Source organism: Poecilia mexicana, unplaced genomic scaffold (genome assembly GCF_051168715.1).
Source record: "Poecilia mexicana isolate PSO_F unplaced genomic scaffold, ASM5116871v1 scaffold_13, whole genome shotgun sequence".
Taxonomy (NCBI): domain Eukaryota; kingdom Metazoa; phylum Chordata; class Actinopteri; order Cyprinodontiformes; family Poeciliidae; genus Poecilia; species Poecilia mexicana.
The window spans coordinates 7,814,706-7,830,083 of NW_028263382.1; the positions used below are offsets into that span (position 1 = coordinate 7,814,706).

General features: G+C 38.0%; 1 protein-coding gene across 1 annotated transcript in view; it reads right to left on the reverse strand.

Moving 5' to 3' along the window:
• Window positions 1-1,358: 1,358 nt before the first annotated feature.
• The window catches only part of tyw1 (tRNA-yW synthesizing protein 1 homolog (S. cerevisiae)), a 40,062-nt gene continuing 26,042 nt past the window's right edge, over window positions 1,359-15,378 (reverse strand). Inside the window, exons 14-16 of the mRNA XM_014993421.2 lie at window positions 15,244-15,354; window positions 7,487-7,654; window positions 1,359-2,034 (exon numbers count right to left, since the gene is read on the reverse strand). Of these exons, the coding sequence (XP_014848907.2) occupies window positions 1,813-2,034; window positions 7,487-7,654; window positions 15,244-15,354 (501 nt within the window). The 3' untranslated portion in view covers window positions 1,359-1,812. The remainder of the gene's footprint in view (window positions 2,035-7,486; window positions 7,655-15,243; window positions 15,355-15,378) is intronic.

A 15,378-nucleotide genomic window follows, 5' to 3' on the forward strand; every position in this document is an offset into this window, starting at 1 on the left:
AGGAACAGACCGGATGACGTGAGCCTGAGGAGACGCAGAGATCCAGGACTCAGCAGGCAATTAGCACACATCTCCCCTAATCTCCCTGCTGCAGTTTAACACTCATTTCAGAGGCTGCATTTTTATGATTCATCGGATCGCTTTGTGGTTTACCAGTCAGCTGTCAGGTTTCCGCGCAGAGACAAAGCGTCAGCCTGCGAGGCGACGTCGTTTGGTTAATTAAGTCACTTTGCTTGAAGAAAGGGTTTGTAAATGAGCGGGTCAAGGTCATTCCCTCACAGCTCCGCAGATTTCCAGCAAAATAAAACTTTACTGCAGCCTGAATGGGTTTGGATGTCAGCAATGAGGCTGATGCAAATCAAACAAATGAGCGTGAAAATGCTCTAATGAACTCCAGCAAAGCAGAAAGTCTTACTTACTTGTTGATGCTGATTTGCTGAAGGTGAGATCAGGAAAACAAAGAAGCGTTAAATTAACAGTCTCCGCACAAGATAATTTTATAGTTTCGTTTTTAACTATATTAAAATATGCAATAAAAAAGTCCAGGTTTGTTTGGGAAGGTCTGAATACATAACCGGACTCTGATGTCGACCAAGAAAGTGAACTCTGGTTCGGTTTGAAAGCATATAAACACCAAGCAGACAGGAGACGCTCCAAAAGCAGGAAGTGAACTACAGCGCAGGGCATTCTGGGTAAATACAACCAAAACAAACACATGGGGTTAGCGCTAGCGGGAGAAATGGCTCATGGTGTTTATCAACAACAAAACAAAAATCCTAGAATCCATAAAACCTGATACTACTCCATTATGGTTTACATTTCATGATTGCGGAAACTGCGCTGTCTTCTTCAGAGGTTCTTGGTACAGCGCCCCCCACAGGTGAGGAGGAGAACCTGTTTTTCAGTTAAACTGCAAAAAACAAAATCTTACCAAGTAAGTTTGGTCTAGTTTCTAGTGCAAATATCTCAGCACACTTGAAATAAGACAAACCAACTTAAAATCAACTTTTACAGTCAATAATTCCTTAATACTGATGAACAAGTACGTCATCGATTGGCAGATAAAGTAACTTAAAACATGGGAAAAGTGTCTTGCTGTAAGTGAAAGAACCAATCAGGCATAAAAATACACAAAAACATACCAAGTATTTCTGGTCTAGTTTCTAGTACACTTGAAATAAGACCAAACTAATTTAACTTACGTAACTTTTTAGCAAGATATTGAAGCTTGTTTTAAGTGAATATTGATGAAGAAGCTCTTACTCCACTAGCAGATTATTTTACTTGATATCTCCCCATGTTATAAGTTAATTTATCTGACAGTGGAACTGATACTTCGTTTTAAAAAGCCATTGAGATTTTAAAAGTTTTTCACATTTTTATTTCAAACCCATTTATTGTAAGTGGCCAAAAATATTTTGACAGCCGTTGACTGGGAAATAAAATACTCTGACACCAGAGGGATGCTTTGAAAAATCCTGACCCTGAGTTGAAAAAACAAAAAACTATGAAACTTTTAAACTGAAATTAGGGATAAGAAAAAAGTACAAGCAGAAAGGAAGAGCAAAAGGAACTGGAACATTTTTTTTTCTAAAGAAGGACAATCTGGTTTTACAACGAGAAATTAAGGAGATTAAAAACTGAGCCATATATGTACATCCATTAAAAAAAGAAACAATAAAAGGTATTTTTCTGTTCATCCAGCTGCGATGCAAATACATTTAAAGATCCAAACAAAGCAAGAGGGAAAACCGAACAATAAAGCCGATGTTCATTTTTGCTGTTTCTTTAAATTCATTCTGATCTTCAGAATCAGCACCCAGAGATATCTTTGGTTTTGTTGCGCCGCTGGAAGCGCGTGTCGGCCGGGTCGAACCCTTGTTCGTTTGACCCAAACAAAGCCCAGCTGGGGGTCTTGGCGGTGTAGTCCAAGGCTGAGAAGGTCTGCTGTCCGCCGCTGTCTTCGTGAGCCTGGACCAGATCCTGGAAACGGTCGTAGTCGATCCAAGTCCGCCACTCGCCGTTCACCTTGAACTGGAAGAAAAAGGACATTTAAAGGGGCATTTACACACTTTTTATATCCAGGCACTACTACTGCTACTACTGCGGAGACTACACTGTAAAAACATGAAATCTTACCAAGTATTTTTGGTTTAGTTTATAGTGCAAATTTAATAGAACACGTAAAATAAGACTAACTTGAAAGTAGCTTTTTTTGGGTTTCTGTCTCTAAGAAACTCCACCTTCAGGAAGGCTCCTCTGTTAACCCTTCAACAACATTTTTACCAGCGTTGCTCTGAGAAGTAGCTTCTATAATGAGCTCAGCAGCTCCACCAGGTGTTTGCTAACTGCTGCTGGCTAGTCTGAAGGAGCTGAGAGCGAGGCAGAAGCTCAGTAACAAGAAACTGCAGCTCAGAGGAGGAGCTGCGCCTCGAAGGCGGGGCTAGGTCCACCCAGGCGTTTTGTACAGCTGAATGGTTGCCATGGAGATTAAAGGGTTTCTCCAACAGGCCAGAAACCATAAGAAATTTTACTGGATGACAAATTGTTCCAGAAATGATTGTGATAATCGACATTATTGGTTATTTTTAGCCCATTTTCCAGTAATATAATAATAATGTCTTACTAATGCAAGAACACATTCTGAAAGATCAATCAACTTTAAATTCTGATGAACATTTAACACTGGAACCGGAAGACATTTTAAATATCCAAAATAAATGAACAAAATAACAGAAACAGCAAATAAAATTGATTATTAAGTCTTTGTAAACAAAACTGTCCTTTAAAAAAAGCTTAGTTGAGACCAAAACACCCATTTTAACACTTTAGTTATTCAGTTTTTGGCAGAAAAAGAGAGAAAAAAATATAATCATACAAATAGAAATTACTGAGCTTGTTTTAATTCATCATGCGATGAATTGATTTATTTCTTATTGTGACAGTCCAACCTAAAGAAGAAAATGCGGACATGTTGAAGTAAGTCGGAAAGCTTTTGCAAAGAACAGAGTCGAATCAAAATTCGGCTGTGAAGGAAGCTAAATGTGCAGCAGGGCAAACTGTCAGCAAAGTTCAGTTTTCAAAGAGGTTGTTATGGCCCCTGGCCTCTTGAGGCTCTGCAGGCTCCCTTTTGTTATGCAGGTTCAGCTGTGAGGGCACACCTTCCTGATTGGCTGCCTGGAGGCTGTGGGAAAGCAGCTACACCATTGGACCAGCAGAGGATTGTCAAGCCAATCAGACGTTGATGAGGCCCACCTGCTCCCTATAAAAGGCTCCTGAATCCATTCCTCTAGTGGGGCAGCTATTTTGAAGAGGTTCTGTGAAGCTGCCTCCTCTTGTTTTGGTAGTTGCAACTGCTTTAGGTTTTAGGCAGGTTTTAAGCTAGCTTGGTCTTTGCCTGTTCCTGTTTGTCCAGTTTAGTTACTTTGACTTTGCTCCAGTTAAGTATGAGTTAGAAGCCTGAGTTTGGGAGGCTGTGGGCTCCCTGCAGCCTCCCCTTTGTGTGTGTGGTTTTTTTTGCGTTGTTTTCCTTTTGTGGTTTGTTTTGAGTTTACTTTGAACTGATTTGTTTGGACTTCTGTAACTTTAATTTGCACCTGACATTCTTGAGTTTGTTAACCCCTTTTGTTTTGCATTAATTGGGTTAAATTGTATTGTTTTGTGAAACTTTATTTTGTAATAAATCATTTTTACTTTACACTGTCGCTCCGGACACATTTTATGTTACTGCCCCTGGACCCCTAGACCTTGGGGGCGTAACAGAGGTCAAGCTGACTGGAACGGTATCGTGGGCACAGAAGAACCTCCTGAGCAGCTTTAAATAACAGTGAAATGGAGCTGAACTGGACCGGCACACGACTGGGCTGCAGCTCTTTGCAACGAGGAAACTCTGATTGGCCTCAGTGTTCCTAATACTGCTTTATTTTTAATCACAAAAGTAATTAAAACAGATCCAGCGTTGGAGGACTAACACACCTTCCTGCTGAGGAAGCATCGAGGTGTTTGGTGCTTTACGGCGTCACATTAGAGGAAAAAATAAACCCAGCCTGCTGCATTGTTGAGGCTGGAGAAGAAACGCCTGTTGGGAACAAACGTTCCCCAGACTGACATTTATTCAGTCTGGGTAATATTTCCAAGAACAAAGTGAATCTGCGCTATCCGGGAAGAGAACAGGACTGCATGCTGTTTTAGTTAATGGAGTCTTGCTGATGGTAACAGAGTTTCTACTATGTTTTGTAAAGCCGCAGCTCCACACCTCTTTCCAGACGAGGGTTTTAAATTAGGGTATAAAACGACGCTGGATGGAACAGAATCAGTTTATGCGCTCGCTGCCGTTTCATCTGCACCTTTCGTTTTGACAAAGTGAAGGAAAAATATTGTTTTTTTTCTAACTTATGAGGACAAACGTGTCTGGCCGTCAGAACAGAAACGGGACCCAATAATCCCAACAACACAAAAGGAAATATTGCAACTTGCTGCAGACAAACAGGCAGAAAAAACCAAAAACCAGAATGAAACTAAAGCACTTTAACCTTTGATATCACATTTTCTGTCATTCATGTGAAAATGTAAACTTGTTTTCCACTAGAACCAAAAAGCCTTTTCCAAACCCGTTGGATTCTGAATGACGAAACTAAAAGTCTGTAGTTATTGTTTAGAAGTAGATTAAATTAGATTAAATTAGATTCCTTTTGATGGTTTTTTCAGGGTTGATCCAGATTTTCAGTTTCCTTTACAGTCCGTCTTGTACTGGACTGAACCGGGTTCTGGTTCTGATACTTCAGTGTTTCTCAAACTGTTAGAGTTTAGTAAACACTCATCTCACCTTAAATTGCCCCCCAATAAACTCAGCATGTTAATATGTATCTGAAATAAACATATTAGTCTCTTAACTCGCTTACTGTCACGAATACGTCAAAACGGATCGTTTAGTTATTTATGGATTCTCAGTTTTCCAATCACATCAAACACATAGAAATAAAAAATTAAGTTGTTCTTTACTATCAAGTGTTGTGCAAATAGTCAACATTTTTAGGGCTACTTGTAATTTAGAAGCAGAGTTAATGAAAAATAGACCTGAGTTACTTAGGCAGAAACATAAATCCTCTTCTGCTCCACCAAATATAAAAATTATTCACCATTTATCAAATTTGTTTAATTGAAAATAAAATAAAATTAAAAATTTATATTTTTTGAATTTGCATTATATGATCAATATATTTGAAAATAGTCTCAAAACGACGATACTATAATTTATTACAATTACCAGGACGATTTTTCCTCCAGTAAAATTTGTAATGTTTTTTTTTAGTGCCTCAAGACGGAGCTTGTTGTGAATTTGCACTATAAAAATAAACACAATTGAATTATTTTTGTTTACAGCAGCTTTTAATCAAATAATCCAACTAATAAACTCTGAAACATTTATTTTAAGATCTTAACATGTTTTTATTTTGTGCAATCCTTTCATGCTTTATCCTGTAACCATTATGCATAAATGTTTCTACATTAATAAACTTCCCTGTTTTCTGTTAGAACTGATGTCACAAATTTACCAAACAACACAAACAAAAATAATGAGGATCTGAAGTAATAAGGTCAATATTTTCCTCTTATTTTTAATATTCTCCCGTTTGTAAAATAAAAGTCAAGCCAGGTTGTTTAACACCTGAACTCAGGGTGTTGAACGTATTTTCCTCCAGACATCCATAATCTATAATAACTCCCCTTTAGATTTATAAAATTCGCCCAGTAAATTATCATTGTTCAGCTGTCAATGATAATTTACGATCCCAGAGTTTCCTCACATCCTGTTTCTGACCGTTAGGGACCAATTAGCCCAGCTGTGTTTTAATCTCCAGCAGCACTTTGTATGCAAAATGCATCTAAACCTGGACGGCTCGCACCAGAGCCTCCAGCTTTAACAGATTTAGGAGTTTAACGTCCAACATTCTGTCTTAAAACCTTTTCAAACCAACAGAAAAGACACAGAGAATGCACCAGAGGTTTGTTGAGTGATAGTTTTGCACTTTTACATCGTTAAAGACAACATATTATGTTTCCTTGTACAGGTTAGAGTAGCTCTATGGCTTACACAAAACGTTCATTACATTTTTCACACAAAATCACTTAAATCTTGAGATTTTATTCTGGTTAGTTTTGCCTGTTTTCAGAATGAGCTGTTTTATTGCCTCTTCTCACTTTAAATCAGCTGCTGCTGGCCACGAACCCAAAGCTCAGCGTTTACACTCACACGTGAAAATGGCTGCAAACAGATGAGCAATTATACAAGCACACATGTTTGAAAAGCAGAAGTAGAGCCTCCTGCACAACAAGAATGCAGGAAGTTTCTTCTGGATGGTCAGTCAACAACAAAACACTTGTCTTTAAACTGCAGAACGCATCAAACCAGCTGACCAAACATGCTGGAGCTCAGCTTGGGTTGCTAGGTAACGGGGCAGTGTCTGCTGATTGGTGACGTTACATTGTGGAGGTTTTAGAAACGGCTTGTTTTCCAGACACCAAACAAAAAAAAACAGTAACTTATTGTCCAAAACGTCTGGGTATTTTTATAAGAGCAGGAGAAACCCAAATGAAGTATAAAAACAAGCAAAATATGAATTTTGCATAATAGGTCCCCTTTAAAAGATCATTTTTAGTTGTTTAAGTTGCAGTTTTTCTCACCAGATATCAAGCTGCTAATATTGTTCTGTATGTTCAGAGATGGGAAGTTCTGGCTACTTACTTTTGGAAAACGAAAAAAGGAAAAGAGGCTATAGGAGGAGTTTTACTGCAAGTAGCTTTTACTTTTACTTGAGGAATATTATTATTATGTAGATTAATTTTGCATTTAAAGAAACAGACTTCAGAGATGGGAAACATTAGGTTCTTAGGTTTCTGCAACATATGAGCTAATGTTTATGCTAACCTGTACTCATAATTTACATCAGTGTTATTTATTTTGTATTAATAAACATAAATATTTCATTTGAACTGTATTAAATGGAAAGCCCGTTTGCCCAGCTGAATGTTTCTGGAGCCTCGGAGGAATCGAAGGCGATAGAAATGAGGATCACTTCCTCTCAGAAAGCGACTCCGTTCTCAGGCTGAGAACGTGACTCCTGCCTTTTATGTAACTTTCTCACCATCCATCATTCCCTGCTGCACCTGAGCACCAAGCATTGGTAATATATCACATAAATGCTTTTATGAATAAAACTCCCCTGAGTGGAAGGCTAAGCTTGTGGAACAGGGTGTTCTGAAAAGTACAAATCCCTAAAATAAACCAGATAAGAGCGAGTCCAAATGGTGTTCCTCCTGTCTGCAGAGCAGAAACTTTTCTGTGACAAACATTAAAAATGTGATTTCTTTCAAACCCATTTTGCTGAACCCAAAGAGGAGAACATATATTCAATTTGTACATCTTGTAACTGCTTATTGTTGCGTTGGGTTTTTCATCTGCGCTCGGCAGCTGAGGTCTTCTTACCTTCCTGTGTGCGATGAGCAAACAGTTGGAGTGCTCGTGCTCGCAGGCGATCTGGTAGTGAGGCAGCATGTCAGCCAGCTGCTGGACGAAGGCGACCACTTCCTGGTGCCAGGGGACGTTCGCCATGGTCAGACTGCTGGCCGAGCTTTCCCCGCAGTACGTCACGCCCTGAAACAGGCGAGGACACATCACTGCAAAAACACTAAATATCACCAAGTATGTTTGGTCCAGCTTCTAATGCAAATATCTTAGCACACTTGAAATAAGACAAAACTAACTTACAAGTAACTTTTAGCAAGAAATAGGAGCTTGTTCTAAGTAAATAATTCCTTAATATTGATGAAAAAGTTCAGATTATTTCACTTATAACAAGACATTTTTCAATGTTACAAATGAAGTATTCTGCTAGTGGAACTAGAACTGGGTTGCTAGGTGACGGGCTGGGCTTAGCTGGGGTTGCTAGGTGACGGGCTGGACTTAGCTGGGGTTGCTAGGTGACGGGCTGGGTTTAGCTGGGGTTGCTAGGTGACGGGCTGGGTTTAGCTGGGGTTGCTAGGTGACAGGCTGGGCTTAGCTGTGGTTGCTAGGTGACGGGCTGGGCGTGGCTGGGGTTGCTAGGTGACAGGCTGGGCTTAGCTGTGGTTGCTAGGTGACGGGCTGGGCGTGGCTGGGGTTGCTAGGTGACAGGCTGGGCTTAGCTGTGGTTGCTAGGTGACGGGCTGGGCGTGGCTGGGGTTGCTAGGTGACGGGCTGGGCTTAGCTGGGGTTGCTAGATAACGGCAGAGTGGAACATTCTAACTTTTCCATTAATATTAAGGAATTATTTACTTAAAACAAGCTCCTATTTCTTATTAGAAAGTTACCTGTAAGTTAGTTTCGTCTTATTTCAAATTTATTACGACGTTTGCAATAGAAACAAGACCATAAATCCTTGGTGATTGTTTTTGGGGTTTTTTGCTGTGTAAGGGAAGAACAGAGAAAATCTTTTTCAAGTTAAAGTTAATTGAATCAAAAACTATTAGGTCAAATAAGCAAAAACCGTTTTTTATGTTTCATTTTTGAATAAACAAGACATACGAATGCAACAACAAAGTTATTTGTTGTTTTTAATTTGTTATTTTGGTTATTCCACCTTCAGATTAGTGTAAAGTGGTCCAGAAAACTGCAAAACGGCTGAAAAAGTAACTTTTCCGCAGGATAAAAGAGTTTAAGTCAATAATTCCTTAATATTGATGAAAAAATGCCAGTTCTTAGAATATTTACCTTATAATTTTGCCTTGTTATAAGTGAAATAATCTGCCAGTGGAACTAAAACTTCATCAATATTAAGGAATTATTTAAAAGAAGCTCCTAACTTTTGCACATAAGTTACTTATAAGTTAGTTTTGTCTCATTTCAAGCTTACTATGATATTTGTACTGGACCCCAGACCAGAAATACTTGCTAACACTATTTTTTTTTTTTTTGCAGTACGTCACAATAACTTCTGTGACAAACTGATCGTGCAGAAAATTCGTTATCAACTTTCATTAAAAATGTTTGTATAAACTTCATATTCCGTCCGATTAGACATAAAGTGTTTGGTATCTGAGGCTGAATGGCTGCTTGTGAGTCTGAAAAACAAACGGAAAGCGTACTGCATCATTAGAGGGCTGTATTTCTGTAACAGACAGTGAGGCTGGGGGCAAGGGCAGCAACGCCGAGCTGAACTGATGGAAGACCTTGGAGTTATCAGCCTTGCCTGGAGGCCCTCTGAATAAAGATCATCTCTCCAAAGCTTGGTATAAATCACACGGAGCAGCAGAGTCGGGAGGGCAGAGCAACAGCAGAGATTGAAAATTACTTTATGTTTCGTGTCAACCGAGTCGTGTAGAAGCGAGGAATCAACCCGTCCTTCCTGCTTTAAATAACCTCTTTTGGAAATCGTCAGTATTGATTGCTGAAGCCCCACGCCCAGGTGTTGCACCAAATTTATCTCATTTACGCCGCAGGCAGAATGTTTTCCCTCTGATGGCCCAATTCTTCCAGCAGGAGAGGAATCGGTACCGGTGCTCCGGTCAGAAGGTAAATCACAGACCGGACAGCGTCTGAACAGACGGCCGTAAATTACAGCGACTGGAGGAGCGCAGTGAGTCAGACGGGATGATGGGATAACAACGGTGGCGCCGAAACACACAAAACCTGGAATTTACTGCGTTATAAATCCAAACTGTGATATGTGAGAGGAAAAAAAAATTATATTTTATATATATATATATATATATATATATATATATATATATATATATATATATATATATATATATATATATATATATATATATAATTCATAAAATTATAAATTAATTTGAATTAAATTTAGGTAAAACTAAATTCACTGTAGGATATTATTTTAAAAATAAGAAATAAAAGCTTGAAATATTTCACTCTGTGTAATGAAGATGTATGAAATTCACTTTTCCCTGAAATGAGTAAAAAATATGTACTTTTACTCGTTTCAGAAAGTGAGAATATACCTTTTTTTACAATATTCAGGTGGTTAGGTTTTTTTTATACCTGTAATTGTAGTAAAGTTGCTTTTTAAATGTATGAAGTCAGTGGAAAAGAAAACCAAGAATCTTTTTCCTTCCTCTTAGGATTTACAGACTACTTTGTGTTGAACTATGGCTTAAAATGACAATGAAACACATTAAAGTAATAATACAGTTTTTTTTTAACTGTGCCTTATCTGTGTTTATTTAAACGCTTTGATTATACGGCTGTAACGTATGAATGTAAGAGCAACATATAAGAAGTTTCTGTTATCTTTAGTACAGCAGCAGCCGTAAGATGAGCGCTGAGCTGCAGCAGCTTTCCATCAGTCAGCACTGACAGCTAATTTTAGAGTCGATTATGTGATTGAGCAGCTCTGTCACACTGTCACCAGTCTGAGGCGGGACGCACCAATTACTGGGCTCACGATGGAGCCGATAGCCCGCCTGCGGCTCAGCGCGGCCGCGGGGTTTTTATCTCGTCACAATATAGAGGCGGGAAGAGGGGAAGCGACGGGTCAGAAAGATAAGAGGAGGAAGAGAAGATAATTAAGAGGGGAGAAAAGACGAAAGAGATTAGACTGACAGCGTGGAAAAAGAATACAGAGATTATCTGCACAATGCAGCTGAAACCGTTCAGCGTTGCACATGAGGTCGAGGGATAACTCAAATTGAATCAGACCTCTTTGTAAGGATGGGAAGACGAACTAGAAACTACAGATATGACTTTCAGTCTTACTTTTACAACTCGTTTTGGGGCAAATATTCAGGTGCAGATACTGCATCTTATTGTTTACATCTGGAAATTTCTCGCAAGCGCACAACGCTGGAGGGCGAAAAGACGATTGTTTTACACCCATCATGGCCGCGCCGCCGCGACACGATTATTGCAACTAAATGAAACCTGGAGATGTAGGAATTATTAATTAGAGCAGTGCAACACAGCAAACGGAAAAATAACGCAAAAAAACGTTCAGGAGAAACTCAAAACTGCTCAAAACACTCTGTGTTGGCTGTGCTACAGACTCGTTGCCATGGCAACTGACACCACCACCATCACCTTGTTGTCTCAGGATTCAACACTAAAAAACACTCAGACATTTCCTACACAAAGAACAGAACATTCAGGACAGAGTTTTATGTTTTCAGGCTTGATTTTTACCTTACAGTTATTAGTAAGTAAACTCTGTGGTGGGTTAGCTACCGCTGCTGTTAGCTAGGCTAACACTGCGGTGGTTGATTAGCTAATTTAAACACCTGCTCTGCTGATGATGTGTCAGAATTGGTACAGTATGTGGGTCACTTTTTATTTTGTGACTTAACATAAAGACAGCACGTCTTTATGTTAAGGTTGTCAAAGTCAAGCTAGCATGACTAGCATACATTCCTCTCCCTCACTATTTTTTTTAATTGACATTTCATGACAACAGTTATAAACATTCATTTCATGTTTATGAAACGTGTCCCGTCAGTCTTATGCAAACCCTTCCAGATGAAAAGTTACCAAAATTACATGTACGAATGTCTCAGGTCGGGGTAAACGGCCTTTGACAGAGCCAAATTTAAACATTATCCAAGATGAGTCAGCAGAAAGTTTCTTTCAAACTTTTTGTTTCTGCTCTGATACTGGAGACATCAATTGCTCCTTACAAGAACAAAGTCTTCTCTACAGGGTAACAGTTTTGGGTTCATTGATGTAATAACAGCCCTGAAATGAATCCCCTGAACCACTCAGCACGTCGCAGCCAGTTCCCCACACACCAGAGAGAAAGGCTGAAGGAAAAGAAAGATAACAGTTTGATCTAGTAGCTTTATTATGGCACAGAAAAAAACATTTATCGGAAAGAAAAGCGATAAGTTTGAAATATTCTAAAACATTCCTTTTTTAAATTAACAACATAAGCATTTATTGCCTAAAGTGCAACAACTCATCATTCCTTTAGTGAACCTTTGATCATTTGTAGATGTGTCTGCAGATTAAAAATACTTTTAACTGTAAAAAGTTCAGCTTTTTCTGCTCGACTCAACATCAGAACCATGAAGGGCTGATCTGGTGATTATTTTCTAGATTAAATGATTAAGAACTGGAAGAAAAAGATAGTTAATAGGAGATTCTTTTCTTTTTTTTAAAGAATTTGAATGACATGAAGCTAAATCTTTGCCACTTGATGAGATCTGGGAAGAATATATTGGTTGACTTTTACCCTAAATGAAGAATGTGAATACTTTTGTACAGTTTTTGCTTAATTGCTGCTGTAAATATGTTATTTCAGCAAATTATCTTTTTTTAGAGTCAGTATGATCTAGTTAATGATTATGTATTTTAATAATCATGATTAATCACTTCCAAGCCAAACTCCCCAAAATCGCAAACATTGCAAAACTCTTACCAAGTTTCTCGTGCAAATATCTTTTTTACACTTGAAATAAGACAAAACTAACTTACAAGTAACTTTTCAGCAAAATACAGGAGCTTGCTTTAAATCAATAATTCCTTAATATTGATGAAAATGTACTAGTTGCATTGGCAGATATTTTTACGCGTAAGACAATTTCCCATTTCATAAGTTAAGTAATCAGCCAGTGGAACTAGAACTGCGTTGCTAGGTAACGGGCAGGTCGTGGCAGGGGTTGCTAGGCAACGGGCAGGTCTTGGCAGGGGTTGCTAGGTAACAGGATTGTTATTTCTTGCTGAGAAGTTTCTTGTAAGTTAGTTTTGTTTTATTTTAAGTGTACTGAGACATTTGCACTAGAAATTAAACCAAAAATACTTGGTAAGATTTGGTGTTTTTGCCATGTTGGAGATTGCTGGGACAATTATTCGGATAATCGTGATTATTGGAATAATTAATTCACCGTTAAGTAGGGGATACTGACTCCAAAAAGGGTCATGTACTGAAATTAAATACATTAGAGGAGTAATTAAGCCAAAACTGTACAAAAATATTAACATTTTGAATTTAAGTGTTTACATCCCTGCTGCTGTTTGCTATTATTTCAACTTCTTGTATATAATCTGTTTTTTTTCTTTATTTAAATCCTAGTATTCTAATTTGAATAACTGGACAGCCGTACATTTGCCTTTACTGTTGTTTTTTGTTTTGTATTTTTATTTTGTGTGAAGCTACATAATGCGACTTACATGTCGCTTTGCGGCTTAATTTCCCCACTTAGGGAGAAAAAAAGGTTATTTCTATTATTTTCTATTTTATTTTCTGCGTTGGGTTCAGTTCACCACCGACCGGTTTGAATTAATGAAAGTCGTCACCCTGAGGAGAATATCAAGCATTGAAACTTGACTGTCAAGTAGCCGAAAAGCGCTCTGAATTAGAGGATGTGGGAAATTCGTCTTGTGTGGGAACAGGCCTTTCATGAATACTAATGTTGGCTGTGGGAAGCTTTTCATTCTGCGGTGGAAATGACGGCAGCATAAAATGGGAAGAGGGAGAGTTTGAGGCTTGTATTCATGAACAAATAAGTCTCCAAAACGACCTCTCCAAATTAATTCGCTTACTCTTGTGCAGTGGAATTGAAATTAGGTGCTGCTGAATATCAACTCTGGTTGATGTGGATCTATGAGGAACTCCAGGTCAAGAGGATGAATCAATGTCACACTGAACTACAGACTGGACTCATCCTCAGTTCAAAGTTATTAACCACAACCAACGAAATGACAAAAACTGAAATTGAAAAAAATATTTTGTTAACTGAAATAAATAAAAACAGTGATTAATGGTGGAAAACTGTAAATAAATTGAATTATCTGGTGCATTTATAAAACTAACACTGCATATAAAATGCTTAGTTTTTGTGTTTATGAATCTATTTATTAGTCTTAAATGCAAGTGGTAAATTATGGCGCTAAATTCTCCTCCTGGTGGATACGCTACGCTAGTCCGCAAACGGCGGCAGCAAATGTTGGAAGAAAACTCCAGATTCAGTTGGTTGTTCAACAATAATTTAATATATTTTTTGAGAATGAAATCTCTGGCGTACTGAATACCTAACCAATATGGACCCACTGCAGCATGACGTCACATCTGTCTGCTGGAGGGCAAAAAGCTGCTAGCCAATGACGACTAGCATCGGTTTTAGCTTAAAGATGTAGAAATAACACACCAAATTTTCAATGTACAAATTGCATATGAAAGAAAAAGGGACGAATTGCTTCGCTACTAACACAACAACAACTAGGCAACAAGTAAAGGAAGAAGTTTGAATTCATAAAGAACAGAAATAGGTCAGCTATGCTAGCTTGACTATGACAATCTTAACATGTAGGTGTGATGTGAAATTGTGTGTTTCGGTTCAGTTACAATGTAAAAAAAAGGCTACCTAAACACCAACTCTGACAGGTCATCAGTAAGCAGGTGTTTAAATTAGCTAATGTTAGCTTAGCTAATAGCAGCAGTAGCTAATCTAACACAGCGATACAATACTTTCTAATTAGTTTTGAATTCTGCTTCTAAATATTAACCAACGTATCAAAAATCTAAAACTATAGATTTTAAAATATCAATTTTAAATATAAAATTTAAAGAATAACTCTCAGAGTTAAATGTGTCAGAACTGACACAAGAATCAAACTTTGATTTTGTTTCAGCTCTGTTTTCATCTGGCAGAGCTGTTTTATTAAAACTTTGACCTCCACAAAAGAAACAACAATATCATCAACAAATATTTGCTTTTTTCTTCCGACTCTCGGATGTTTTTATATAAAACCTCTTTTTCTTTTTTTTGCAGCAGAGCTAATGTCTTTTTATATATAGTTATCTGATGCATAAAAATAACAATGCATTAAGTGTGAAAATACTAATTGAAACAAAATTTTAGTTAAGATAAATGTGCACAATCAGCTTGTTTACAATCCAGAAAGACAAAATAAATGCATGTTTACCTGACATCTTTGTTTAATCAAACTATATTAAATAAGCTTTGGAGAAAACATTAAACTGTCTAAATATTTGTATAAACAAACACTTCTAAGAATACATAATTAGAAACACCCAATAAAACAGCAAAACAGCCGAAACACTGACTTCCTTTACATTTAGAGTTAAAACATGTAGCATAAATTTAAATGACGACATTTGGAAAAACGTAATGTAAAGCACTTTGAACTGCTGTTGCTGAAATGTGCCATAAAATAAAATGTGATTGATTGATTGATTGATTGATTGGAAAGTGCAGGAATGCACAGATATTTGACGGATGTTGCGGCCTTACCTTGACCTCGATGAAGTCGGGCTGGCCCAGAGCGATGAGCTCGGCGTAGGCCTGCAGCTCCTCCACGTTCCAGGCTTTCACCAGCGTCAGTCGGTAAACCGTCCTCTGCTTCTGGACGAGGATAAAAGACGCAGC